General features: G+C 34.7%; 1 protein-coding gene across 1 annotated transcript in view; it reads right to left on the minus strand.

The window, feature by feature from the left end:
- The window catches only part of NBEA (neurobeachin), a 437354-nt gene that overhangs the window by 368274 nt on the left and 55957 nt on the right, over positions 1–13123 (minus strand). Inside the window, exons 11-13 of the mRNA XM_009290267.2 lie at positions 4890–4998; positions 2314–2466; positions 1581–1749 (exon numbers count right to left, since the gene is read on the minus strand). Coding sequence (XP_009288542.1) covers positions 1581–1749; positions 2314–2466; positions 4890–4998 — 431 coding nt within the window. The remainder of the gene's footprint in view (positions 1–1580; positions 1750–2313; positions 2467–4889; positions 4999–13123) is intronic.

Raw genomic sequence — 13123 nt, forward strand, 5'->3', positions numbered from 1 at the left:
CCAGGGGGGAGTGAGCGAGCGGCTGTGTGGTGCTTAGTTGCCAGCTGGGGTTAAACCATGACACCTCCCAAACATACTTATCAGCGTGATTTGACATGCGATGAGGTATCCAAAATATCTACACAGAACAAGCAGATTTGCCGCAGGATGCACAGGACACCTGCATCCTTCTGAAAGGCAGGTGGGATGCCCCACAGAGACTAAAATGATGGTAGAAACCCATATTCAGGCAACTGACTTCTGCATTCCACTGTCTATAATCAGCAGACATCTAGTTCAGATGGAAACACTTTCATTGTAGGTACCAAAAATGACCTTATCTCCATTTTGGCAGAGAAAATCCAGAATCAGTGTAAGTGGAAAATATATTTTATCATGGATAAAAATTTCACACTAATTATGTAACCACCACAGTTAATTTTCATAATCTGATATTACAAACTTTTCATTCAAATGAACAGAGAACAAAAATGGTGTGCTTTTAAAGCAAATTTTAGTAATTTTATGAAGAATATCATTTGTCTAATATTACACTATGAGAGAACTATAAATGAGGTCCCAGCTCCAACAGCAGGTCTTTCTGTGAGCCTCAACAAGTTACAACTTCACTGCCTATTAAGATATATAATCTAGGATAAGAATTGTTCCTTTCATTTTTATTTATTAAAAAAAAAAAATTTAAGAAAAACCCTATGAATACTGCTCGCTCACAAATGAAGAATTATCCAATAACTTATATGTTATATATGTCACATTCTTAAATATTTGGATATGTGACAGCACTAAAACATCCCCCAATTATTCAATTTCTCAGCATGACAGTAATAGTTACAGAATAAAGATAATTAATAAGTTCTCCTATATCAATTAATTTTTAAGAGACTTTCAGCCAAATCCTCCCTGCTTTACACAAGTAGTCACCTAAATGTAATGACATTACAGCTGGAGTGTAAAGGATTAGAATGATTTGATGCTCTGGTTAATACACATCTGTTTCATGCAGTGTTTAGCCTGTGTGTATTATTGTATTTTGGTTTTGCTGTCATTCAATGCTTCCTGAGCTAAGCTAAGCACGTGTCTCTAAGCGAAGTTAAATCAATCTCTATTTTATAAGGAGAGAGAAAAAAATATTATTAAACTGGAAATACAGCTTCAGAGATCTCAGCAGCGAGAACCAGAAGTTTCCACTCTGTTTTCAAGGTCACTTAACACTACTAATCATTCAAACCCCACAAAGCTTTCTTTGGCATATGAAATACACTTAACGTTTCCTCTCTGTTACAGAAGAAGAAAAATCAGTGATTTTAATATGTTTCCTAAAGTATGCCCACATAAGTATATGCTATGTAAGTGAAGACCAGAGCTGGAATCTTCTGGGAATACATATAAACATAAGGAATTATCATCAGAGGTGTATGATACACCAAAAGTACTTGCATAGTCCTTCTACTGTAGACCACTGGTACCGATTATTGCCGTTACCTCCTTGTCTACATGTCCAAGGAGCTTTCACACATTTACATCATAAATCTTCCTATACAAGAAATACTTATATTTTCTTTCTTATGCATTGTACTTACCTAATCCTTTAGGGGTAATGCCACTGCTATCAGCAGGATTAACCACCCAGTAGTAGTATTTCAGCGTGTGCATTAACTGCAGTACTGTTCCTACTCTGCGTATAGTGTTGTAGATGGTAGCAGTTCCAATGAATTCAGCTGACAAGTAGGTATACAAAGACAACTGCACCTGCAGAATGAAATAATTATCCACATAAATGTAAGTTATACATTAATAACTTTAATTTGTAGATTTTTTAGGATTTACTTTGGATAGGATATAAAAAATAATTACAAACAACTTAGGGCGGGGACTGGACTGACACCTGGAACGACCTCCAGAGGTCCCTTCCAATCTAAATTTTCTATGATTCTATGATTTATGTCACAACAAATGTACTGGTTTGTTTTCTAATTTGGCTTTTTATACTAAAAGTATATATTACCAGATTTTAGGACCATGCCATTTTTCACTTTGGTCCACATTCCTCAGCTGTGATTATTTAGGAAAACAACTAATTCATTATCACCAGAGATGAACAATAACTTTCTACAGTTTTTATGAAACCAAAATACATGATTTAATTTGAAATGAAAGTTTATCCTAATGTGTAAAAAAAGATATCTTACTTTTTGCTTACAATTAAAAATACATACTTTTATGCTTAATCTTTAGGAAAACAATGTAACGCAGCCACCGAAAAAGGGACTGAGTTTCTGTAGGAGTTATAACATCATTCAAGTGTACAATTACCTTTGCAGGGGTATGTATCCAGATAGCAGGATTAAAAAGGATGTGATCACATAATTGCTTCAGTAAAGGTGCTCCATGTGACAATCCATCCAAATATTTCGCAAATGACAAAAATTGTTCTAGAACTGCTATGGTTATATGAACTCTAGATGACTGGGGAAAAATCAGAAAGAACAAAGAAAGAAAAACCTTCTTCCTTAATATACTTACAGCAGAAATATGAAGTGATATTTTCACCAGACTCATCTTTACTAAATACATGCAACCTCATATGTTTTTATGTCATTGAATATGAAAGCAAAGTAAGAAAAAATATCAGCAAGTTATACTTTCTAATAATATTCACAATCTTTCTAATGGCTACATTTAACAGGTTAAAATATTCATCAATAACTGAGGTTAAATCCTTTTTCTTTTTTTTTTTTCTTTTTTCTTTTTTGTTTTATTATAATCTAGTCAGGATTCTACATTTTACAGCACAGTGCCTTGAGAACTTCGTCTGAAGTCCTTAACTCTTCTTCAGTTAATTATGTGTCTTACTGAAATTAGGTTTCTCACTATGTAAACACACATTACTGGAAGACTTGCTTTTGTTCCTTAAACATAAGTAGGTATTTGAAGGATTTGGGTTCAAGGTTTCCTCAAATTTCAAGAGAGTCCTTCAGTTTCATAGCATATGCTATAAAATCACTGTTGAGAGCTGCTCCTATGTAGTAACGTGGCATGCAGACTTTGACAAACTTCTTTATACACTAAGTTAACAAAAGGAACCAATAGGAAAAACCACTAAACATCCTTCCCTTTGCCTTCCCTAAAAAAATGCTCCAATTACTTTTAATACTGTAAGTACAATCTGGGAACACGCAGATTTGTTATTTTTAGAAGTGAAGTCCATTTGTCAGTAATACAAGTTCAGCCTGGATGCTGAGTTTCCTTTGGCTTGTACATCACAATTCACAACAAACAGTCTGCAACTAATAAGAACAAAAATGTTATTCTGAAGTTCAAGTCAGAAAAGAAAAAGCTTTCTTCCTCTTTGAAGTATTTGATCACATGCAAATGAACAACAGATAATTTACAAATAATAAAATTGAGCCTGGCTAGGAAACAAAAGGATTTTTTCCTGCCATGTGTGCCAATTGAATATAAACATATACTGAAAAAAATAAAGTATATCCTTTTAAAAAACTGCAGCTAAGGAGAATATAGCATAAAAAACCCCAGAAAGTGGCATATGCTGTAAAAATTATGTTGTGATAGAATCAATCAAAATCCTTTAAAAATTCACATACCCTGAGTTTACTGATTGTAGCAGATGTTAATTAGAATAGTACGCAAACTTTCTTTTTTAAATTCATGTACAACATTCTAAATTAATGTATTCAATATGCATAAACCATACTGCTCTATTCAAGAGCGAGGGACTCCATGAGGGCTCACTAGCCTGCCTGTATATAGCTTACAGAACTGGAGCTAACAGCTTTGTAAATTCATTCTGGTTATGTCACAAGAAAACCTACCATTGGGAAAAAAACCACCTTAGACTAGTTCTTTGACATTCTAAATCACACTTGCTTAGTACAGAAAATATAGAAGCATAGAAAATAATCTGCTTTTAGGTATTACTTCAGTGAAGGTAAAGTCCTTGTACTATAAGAATGTATTTCCCTAGCTGAAAATAACACAGGGAGCAAAATGAGAGAAATTATTTATAATTCATCTTCAAAATTCAGTACAGGTGAGATTATCGTTATATAATTTCACCATCGGACAACACAAAGTTCTGGTCATAACTTCTTCTCAAATGATTGTTATACTGACCTCATGCTAATGAAAAATACAGTAGCAGACATTCAAGAATGTCAGAGCCATGAGATTCAACCATAGGAGTATTACTATTTTAGTACAGTAGTTTGTTTTCAGATTATTAAATCACAGTCACGTGAGGGCTTTGGGCCAGGAGGCAGATAATGTCCCTCAGACAAGCATCTGAACTGAACCTCAGTTTTGTGGTAACTGCTCATCATGTCTGAAAACAAGCAAGTAAAGGGAATGCCCCTTGCAACAGTTTCTTTCAGAAATGAAATTATTTTACAGTTTTTCTTCTTCAAAACACAGAGCAACTATTTCAACAATTTCAGAACCGAGCCACAGAGGATTAACTTAATTTTTATTAACATACACAAAAAAGAAATTTAAACCTAAATTACGACATGTCTGTGAAATGCTTGTACAAACTGGGAACAAAAGAACTTTCCTAAACGAGAGTTTGGGGGACAGAGAGTGGAGAAACACAAATGAAAATACATTAAAGTGATTCACAAACAGATCTAAAGTAAAAGCATAAATTAGACAAACAGGATCAACTCCAGAAAACTGATTCTTTGAATACTGACATATAAGAGGATAAGGAAGCTGAAAAGATTCCTGTAGACAACTTGTAAGTATTACAAATCAAAAATATCTCATACCACAAATATATTTTATTCCACCAGTCCTTTGAGCTAAGTGACTGAAAATACCACAAAGACAGTAGAAATACTAAGAACAAAGATAAAAAAACCCTCCAAACATACCTTTTCAAGGAGGTAGCCAATGACTAGAAAGCCTTTTCCACCAAGCATTTGTTCTTGCATGGCTACTGAACTCTTAAGAAGCTCAACCAAGAAAGCCAATAGAGTAGCACTGCATGTAAAGAACAAGATTTTTTTTAATTACAAATGTAGAAAAATCAATCTGTTACATTCTCAGTATTCACCAGCTATTAAGTGAACAGAAACAGGCTTAAAGTGGTGAACAATTCCTTGAAAGAATACAAATCTTACTTTTTCTGACAAATTTCTCCAATGTTTGTTCACACATTACAACAATAGGAGTGAGTTCATATTTAAATAGAAGTGCAAAATCATTTTGTCAGCTCTCCTGACTTGACCAGAACCATCCCAAGTTTTAAATATCCAGTCCTGCAACTTGCAGTTCTAGCCAAAGGTTTTGCAGTTGGAAGAGGCAGGAGATGATGAGTGGGATCCAGCTGACAGCACTAGAATGATGCAGGCAGGGGCCGTGTCAACCATTTTACCATCCAGACTAACTATGCTAAACAGCAAAATCTGCAGCCACTAGGTATATCATCATTCCACACTTTCAGTCCCTAGAGTCACTACTACCACAGAAATGAGGCATAAAATGGCTGAACATGCATGTGGGCAACAATGCCCGCCACAAACCACAGTAGAACATCAGGGTGAAGAGCTTCCTTCATACTTTCTCCAGACCAAACATGAGAATAATATCTAGGCCTGACAAAATAAAGGCTGAGAATCACTTTTGTCCAGTTAGGAAAGCACAGAGAGACTCCAGAGGCCACAAGCAAATCACCCAGCAGCCCATCCCAGCAGTATCTGTAAGTGAGGTGTTCAGAAAGCACAGGGAGGGGAAAATATTGCCCAGAAAAGGTTACTGTTTAGAAACAGAAGAGATATGAAAGACTTCAGGGGACAGACTCGGCAATAAATGAAACTATGTTGTGAAAACCAACAGCAGGAACATACAACAGATCAATGCACCGTGGAAGAAAAATCACAATTAACTCGAGTGGTGAGAGGGGAACAAAAATACACTCATCTGTTGCTGAAAAACCCAGAAGAAACAGAGAAAGAAAAAATTATGACAGAAAGGAAATATTTAAATTTTTTTTTCAAATATATCAAAAAGGTAGATGACAGAATGCATTGTACTGCATATACAATGCATACATAAAGTCATTATTCCTTTTCTAAAAATAAAATAGGTATAACAATTCCTAGCTGTACTGACAAATATCTGCAACCATGAAGGTTTTCACACAGGTTTTGGGCACAGGCAAAGGTGAAAACTGTGGCTTTTGCAGCTATGAAAAAGTGAATTAAAGGAAATGTTCAACCTGCATTTTATAAATTTCAATTTTACTTACAGTATGTGGTCAGCTAAAGGTTCACTTGCTCTCCAAATACAACCTTTTACTTTGAAATAAATGTTGAGATTGGTTAATCCATGCCAGCACCAAAAAATAATCAATGTGCTGAGGAAAACAAGATTTATTCTATTTGGTGAGCAAGGCTGCCATGCGAAAAGTACACAGTGTAGGCAAAGTACATGCTGTGAACATGAAATAGTGCCTTGTCTTGCTTCATTGTTGAATGGTCACAATAATCAGTCTAAAATCACATACAGAATGCTCCACAGAGTGTCAGCAGTAAAAGAACACAGATAATATCCATTTACAGTATTCCAAAGCTTTTATCAAAACAGCCTGTCAAGCTGTCACATCAATTTCAAACCAGCTTACATGCATCAATTTTTTCTTACCCCAACTGAAAGTTTCTATTGTATTTGTCATCTAAAATAAGATACTCATCATTTTTACTACATGACAATCCATAAGAAGCTTATGTAAAGGTTGAGGATATATACTTAGAAACTTCTTTTTTTAAAATTTGAATAGGTCAAAGAAAATTCCATATAGATGGTGCTTGCTATCATCCTTTATGAGTAACCTTATGACTGAGGAGGACAACCCATTGTGCATAAAGTTAAGAAACAGCACACATCTTTGCAGGATTAGGACCTAAATTACAATAATAAATACTATTAATACTATATTGAAAAGTAAAAAAATATTCTTAAAATGGAATTAAAAGATTATTGTACCATGAACATGGCACCAGACTTAAGTTTAAAAGGTCCTACTTCCATTTTTATAAGTGATTAATCAAAGCCCTTTTCTTTGTATTGCAGTTTATTTGTCCATTCTATGAACTTAGATGTAAATTCATGGGCTGGAGTTATTCTTATCTAATATTAATACAATCTCTTTGCATTTGTTAGAAATTTGTTAGAAATTCTGATAGGACTCTGAATACAAGTTATAAAACACACTGACACCCTAACAATAAAGATTTTTCTCTCTTTTCTTCTTTTTAAGTACACATAAAACACACCAGCCAACTCAGAAATAATCAGTGGCCAGTTAATATTTAAACATGCCACAGACACAGAAACATACAAGCTGGTTCTATGCAAGAAAGACTGAATCAACAAAGTTTATTAATTTAGATTCAGATAGAGCCCAACTATCACTTTTTAGATATTAACCATCTTTATGCGGGGTATGGCTGAACTGATTAATCCTGCCTGCCCGCATCAGCTCTGCAAAGAGCTACCTTAGCTGTCACTGCAAAGTGATACCAATGTTTCTAGTTCCAGGAAAACATATTAATTCAGCCAGTACTTTTGTGAATGAGCTACGCCTTTTCCTAAGTCCAAAATGGCTTTTAACATCTATCGAACCAGACACATAAAGACACCACAAGCCAGCTCTGCAGAGTCAGCTCAGGTCTGCAAGCAGTAACTCTAGCTCTTAATCCTTCTGCATTATCCAAGATTGCCACCATAAATAACAGAGTTGACTGTACTATATAGTAATTCAAATCTTGGGATAGCACACGTGAATGCATCATTACACTTTACACCTTCAAGCACATAAAAAATTCCAAGTACCAGAAAAAGCAGCAGCTAAGGAGAACCACTTGGCAGTCACATAGAGGCACCATGGAGTTTGAGGTGAATACTGTATAGGACCACAGTAGTGATGAAAATTAGCACCATAATTAAATGTAACTAGCAGTTTGTCCACATCATTATGCAGGAAATGAAGTAATTAAAAGATCTGTAATATTTTAACTGATAGAAGAACTGTAAAATCAAAATGGAAGTGTTTTTAATTTCTCACTGTACGTACAGTACTGAAGCTATTACTACCTGAAGATGATGATCAGAGACAGGCAGAAAACAGATTACATGCTTAGTCTGATTTTTTTCCAGAAATCTTGCTTACACTTGTTTCAGGTGAAACTTCTTTTTTGGAGGAGGAAGGAGGGAATGACACTGCACTAAATAACAGCTGCTGCACAAAACACTGTTTTTACAGGTTATGTTCTCTATTTTACATACTTTATGCTAGAGAGCCTTCAATCTGCCTGAAAAGACCCAACAGTTAACAATTCTCAGATAAGCTTTCCCAACCTCTTCAAAACTTCTCTTTCCCCACATGTTCAGACTGACCTCAAGCAAACATTTAATTGTGTGTATGTGTGTATATGTATAAAAAAATCCATACTGATATAATGGATCTTTTCTCCTCAATATTGCATTCTAAGAATTTAGTCTTCTAGAGGATTGACTGCCTAATTTAGAGGATTGTATCCAGAACATTTAACATATTTCCAAGGATAGTCAATTTATGTAGTCATCTTGGCAGCTGAAAATAAATTAAACCTGAAGATTTTAAATATAAAAATTTTTATCAGCAAAACCAGGTTGCCCAAATTATGCTTTTAAAAAGGTTGCTGTTGACACAGGGGAAATAATATTGATTAGAAGACTGTCTTCTAAGATGAACAATTTTTCAAACAGAATTTAACAAACTTACCAGTAACTAAAATGCATCGGATTGCTGCAGAGCTCACCTTAAACTTGCAAAATTCTGTGCACTGCCATACAAAATTTCTCTCCATTCTTGCCTATTTCCAACTCCCCTAGATACAAAGGCAAATATAAAGGAAACTTCAGCCCATTCCTACATCTCCTCTATACCACGCCCTGCCTAGAACAGATCAGTTTGTCTGCAGTGCAGCTCAAGATACAGATACAAAATAAAAGTATGTATGTCAAACAACACTAAATCAGACAGAATTATGAATTCTACTGAAAATATAATTCATTTCAGGACAAAATTTTTCCAGCAGTTTTCCATTACTAAGAAGCAGAAAAAAAAGGTTGCAGACCAAAACATGAAGATGCTGTATTTCCAATGGTTATGATACTGCTTATTCTACAATTAGTGTATTGTAGAGACAGTAAGTCTCTGGAATACTGTTACATAAAAAACTGGAGACTAATTACATTGTTATAGCATTGACTGATTTTTCCCCTCAAACATACATGTCCTTTGTGAAGACTTAAAAAAAAAAAATTTTTTTTTGATAAATAAAACAGGAGAACAGAATTGGTGTTCACAGAATACACTGCCTGACTGGAAGATGTTATTGAGGATGCTTTCATGTCTATATGTATATATTATATTTGTGAAGTCCCTGCCTTTATAATTCAGACAGTTATTCTTATGATATGCACTGTGAAGTTACAAATACCACCTAGCTTATTTCATTCATCTAAATATATAGATATAATATAAATTACTATATGTTTCAATAGCTCATCTTTACGTTTCAACACTACGTTTCAGCGTCACAATCGTCAGTCAACAGTCATGCAATGTTACTCCTTAAATAAAAAATATACTACAGATATTCACAAAAACAACGGCTTCTGTAGATAAAAGTCTTCAAAATTCCAAATTCTGACACTTCCTTCTTCACTAAAAATAACAATAATTACACACATAAATAAATATTTAATTTTCACTGCCAATTTATATCTATGGGAATTTTAAAGAACCTTTTCATATTACACATAAAAGAAGCTCACAGTGGAAATCCCAGGGTTACGAAGTCTTTATGCTATGACAATCATTGAACAAGAAAGAGCCACCTTTGTCAAATTCTAAATTGATTGGTAGTTCCCACTAAGCGAATAATTATTACTGTTTTGTGGAGCTAAAATACAGGACAATTTAGATAAACTATTCTTATGACATGAGTTTCTATGACTTCGCTTACAAATGAAGCATCCTATCAGGAACATCACTCATGTATTCAAATAAACTCAGATGACAAAGGCTTTGGAGGAATAAAGAAAACCCTAGAAGTCAAGAATTTGCACTACTAGGATAAAAGTGAAATTTGTATGGGTTTTTTTGTTGTTGTTGTTTTAAAAAAAATCACTACAGATCAATTTCTCTAGTCTACTCTTTCCCATGAAACTTAAGTCTGAAAAATTTACCTTAATTACTTTAAGTTTCATCTTGGACTGTGTATTACAAATTTATCTGGATTGTGCTTTACAAAAGGCACCTTTAATTAAAGTAGGCATGTAACTATAAAGATCTAAGTATGTTGATTAATAACAGATAATTTGACTTGAAAAGGCTATGTAAAAGAGAATGATGCAGGTATTTGTTCTGTCTGATTATCTTTGGTAAGGATCCTTTATAAACTAATTCCCCATTTGTATCCAGCTTCTCCAAAATAAGACAAAAGGATCGTATGATTAACTCCATCACAGGCTGTTAATATTAACTTTTGAAAACTAATCTTAGCATAAACAGATAAAGTGGTATTAAGTAAAATCATACACAAACAATTAATGTTTTGTTTTTAAACAAAAAAAGATCCTAAGGTACTTGCTCCTTAACTTCAATTCAAAACACAATACTGGCTGGGTTGAGATAAATTATTATTATTATTACTCTTCGTCTGCTGGCTACCCATTACATCTCATTGCTAGCAAACAGTTTCAAATGAGTTTGGTTGATTCATTAAGTAATTTGTTATTTCATCAGAATATTTACTAAATGTTTCATAGTGTGGGCTTAGAGATCCTCAGGAAGAAGCATTAGCAATATATTAGCAACATATTTTGATGCACAGAAGATGCGAGATGATCTCCACTTCCTTACTTCATTCCTTCAGGAAGAAAAATCAAAGCACAAAGGGTAAGCATGGATTTCAGAAACTGTTTTGACTGCGCTTATAATACAGGTTGGGAATACAAAAAGGGATTTTCATAGAATCATAGAATAGTTTGGGTTGGAAGGGACCTCTGAAGGTCATCTAGTCCAACCCCCCCTGCAATGAGCAGGGACATCTTCAACTAGATCAGGTTGCTCAGAGCCCCGTCCAGCCTGACCTGGAATGTTTCCAGGGATGGGGCAGCCACCACCTCTCTGGGCAACCTGTGCCAGTGTTTCACCACCCTCAGCATAAAAAATCCCTTCCTTATATCTAGTTTAAATCTACCCCCTTTAGTTTAAAGCCATTCCCCTTTGTCCTGTCACAACAGGCCCTGCTAAAACGTTTGCCCCCGTCTTTTATATAAGCCCCCTTTCAGTACTGATAGGCTGCAAGAAGGTGTTATACTACAGATATTCACAAAAACAACGGCTTCTGTAGATAAAAGTCTTCAAAATTCCAAAATATGACACTTCCTTCTTCACTAAAAATAACAATAATTACACACATAAATAAATATTTAATTTTCACTGCCAATTTATATCTATGGGAATTTTAAAGAACCTTTTCATATTACACATAAAAGAAGCTCACAGTGGAAATCCCAGGGTTACGAAGTCTTTATGCTATGACAATCATTGAACAAGAAAGAGCCACCTTTGTCAAATTCTAAATTGATTGGTAGTTCCCACTAAGCGAATAATTATTACTGTTTTGTGGAGCTAAAATACAGGACAATTTAGATAAACTATTCTTATGACATGAGTTTCTATGACTTCGCTTACAAATGAAGCATCCTATCAGGAACATCACTCATGTATTCAAATAAACTCAGATGACAAAGGCTTTGGAGGAATAAAGAAAACCCTAGAAGTCAAGAATTTGCACTACTAGGATAAAAGTGAAATTTGTATGGGTTTTTTTGTTGTTGTTGTTTTAAAAAAAATCACTACAGATCAATTTCTCTAGTCTACTCTTTCCCATGAAAATTAAGTCTGAAAAATTTACCTTAATTACTTTAAGTTTCATCTTGGACTGTGTATTACAAATTTATCTGGATTGTGCTTTACAAAAGGCACCTTTAATTAAAGTAGGCATGTAACTATAAAGATCTAAGTATGTTGATTAATAACAGATAATTTGACTTGAAAAGGCTATGTAAAAGAGAATGATGCAGGTATTTGTTCTGTCTGATTATCTTTGGTAAGGATCCTTTATAAACTAATTCCATTTGTATTTCCAGCTTCTCCAAAATAAGACAAAAGGATCGTATGATTAACTCCATCACAGGCTGTTAATATGTTAACTTTTGAAAACTAATCTTAGCATAAACAGATAAAGTGGTATTAAGTAAAATCATACACCAACAATTAATGTTTTGTTTTTAAACAAAAAAAGATCCTAAGGTACTTGCTCCTTAACTTCAATTCAAAACACAATACTGGCTGTATTGAGATAAATTATTATTATTATTACTCTTCGTCTGCTGGCTACCCATTACATCTCATTGCTAGCAAACAGTTTCAAATGAGTTTGGTTGATTCATTAAGTAATTTGTTATTTCATCAGAATATTTACTAAATGTTTCATAGTGTGGGCTTAGAGATCCTCAGGAAGAAGCATTAGCAATATATTAGCAACATATTTTGATGCACAGAAGATGCGAGATGATCTCCACTTCCTTACTTCATTCCTTCAGGAAGAAAAATCAAAGCACAAAGGGTAAGCATGGATTTCAGAAACTGTTTTGACTGCGCTTATAATACAGGTTGGGAATACAAAAAGGGATTTTCATAGAATCATAGAATAGTTTGGGTTGGAAGGGACCTCTGAAGGTCATCTAGTCCAACCCCCCCTGCAATGAGCAGGGACATCTTCAACTAGATCAGGTTGCTCAGAGCCCCGTCCAGCCTGACCTGGAATGTTTCCAGGGATGGGGCAGCCACCACCTCTCTGGGCAACCTGTGCCAGTGTTTCACCACCCTCAGCATAAAAAATCCCTTCCTTATATCTAGTTTAAATCTACCCCCTTTAGTTTAAAGCCATTCCCCTTTGTCCTGTCACAACAGGCCCTGCTAAAACGTTTGCCCCCGTCTTTTATATAAGCCCCCTTTCAGTACTGATAGGCTGCAAGAAGGTGT

This window comes from Aptenodytes forsteri, unplaced genomic scaffold (assembly GCF_000699145.1).
Source record: "Aptenodytes forsteri isolate BGI_AS27 unplaced genomic scaffold, ASM69914v1 Scaffold155, whole genome shotgun sequence".
Lineage (NCBI taxonomy): Eukaryota > Metazoa > Chordata > Aves > Sphenisciformes > Spheniscidae > Aptenodytes > Aptenodytes forsteri.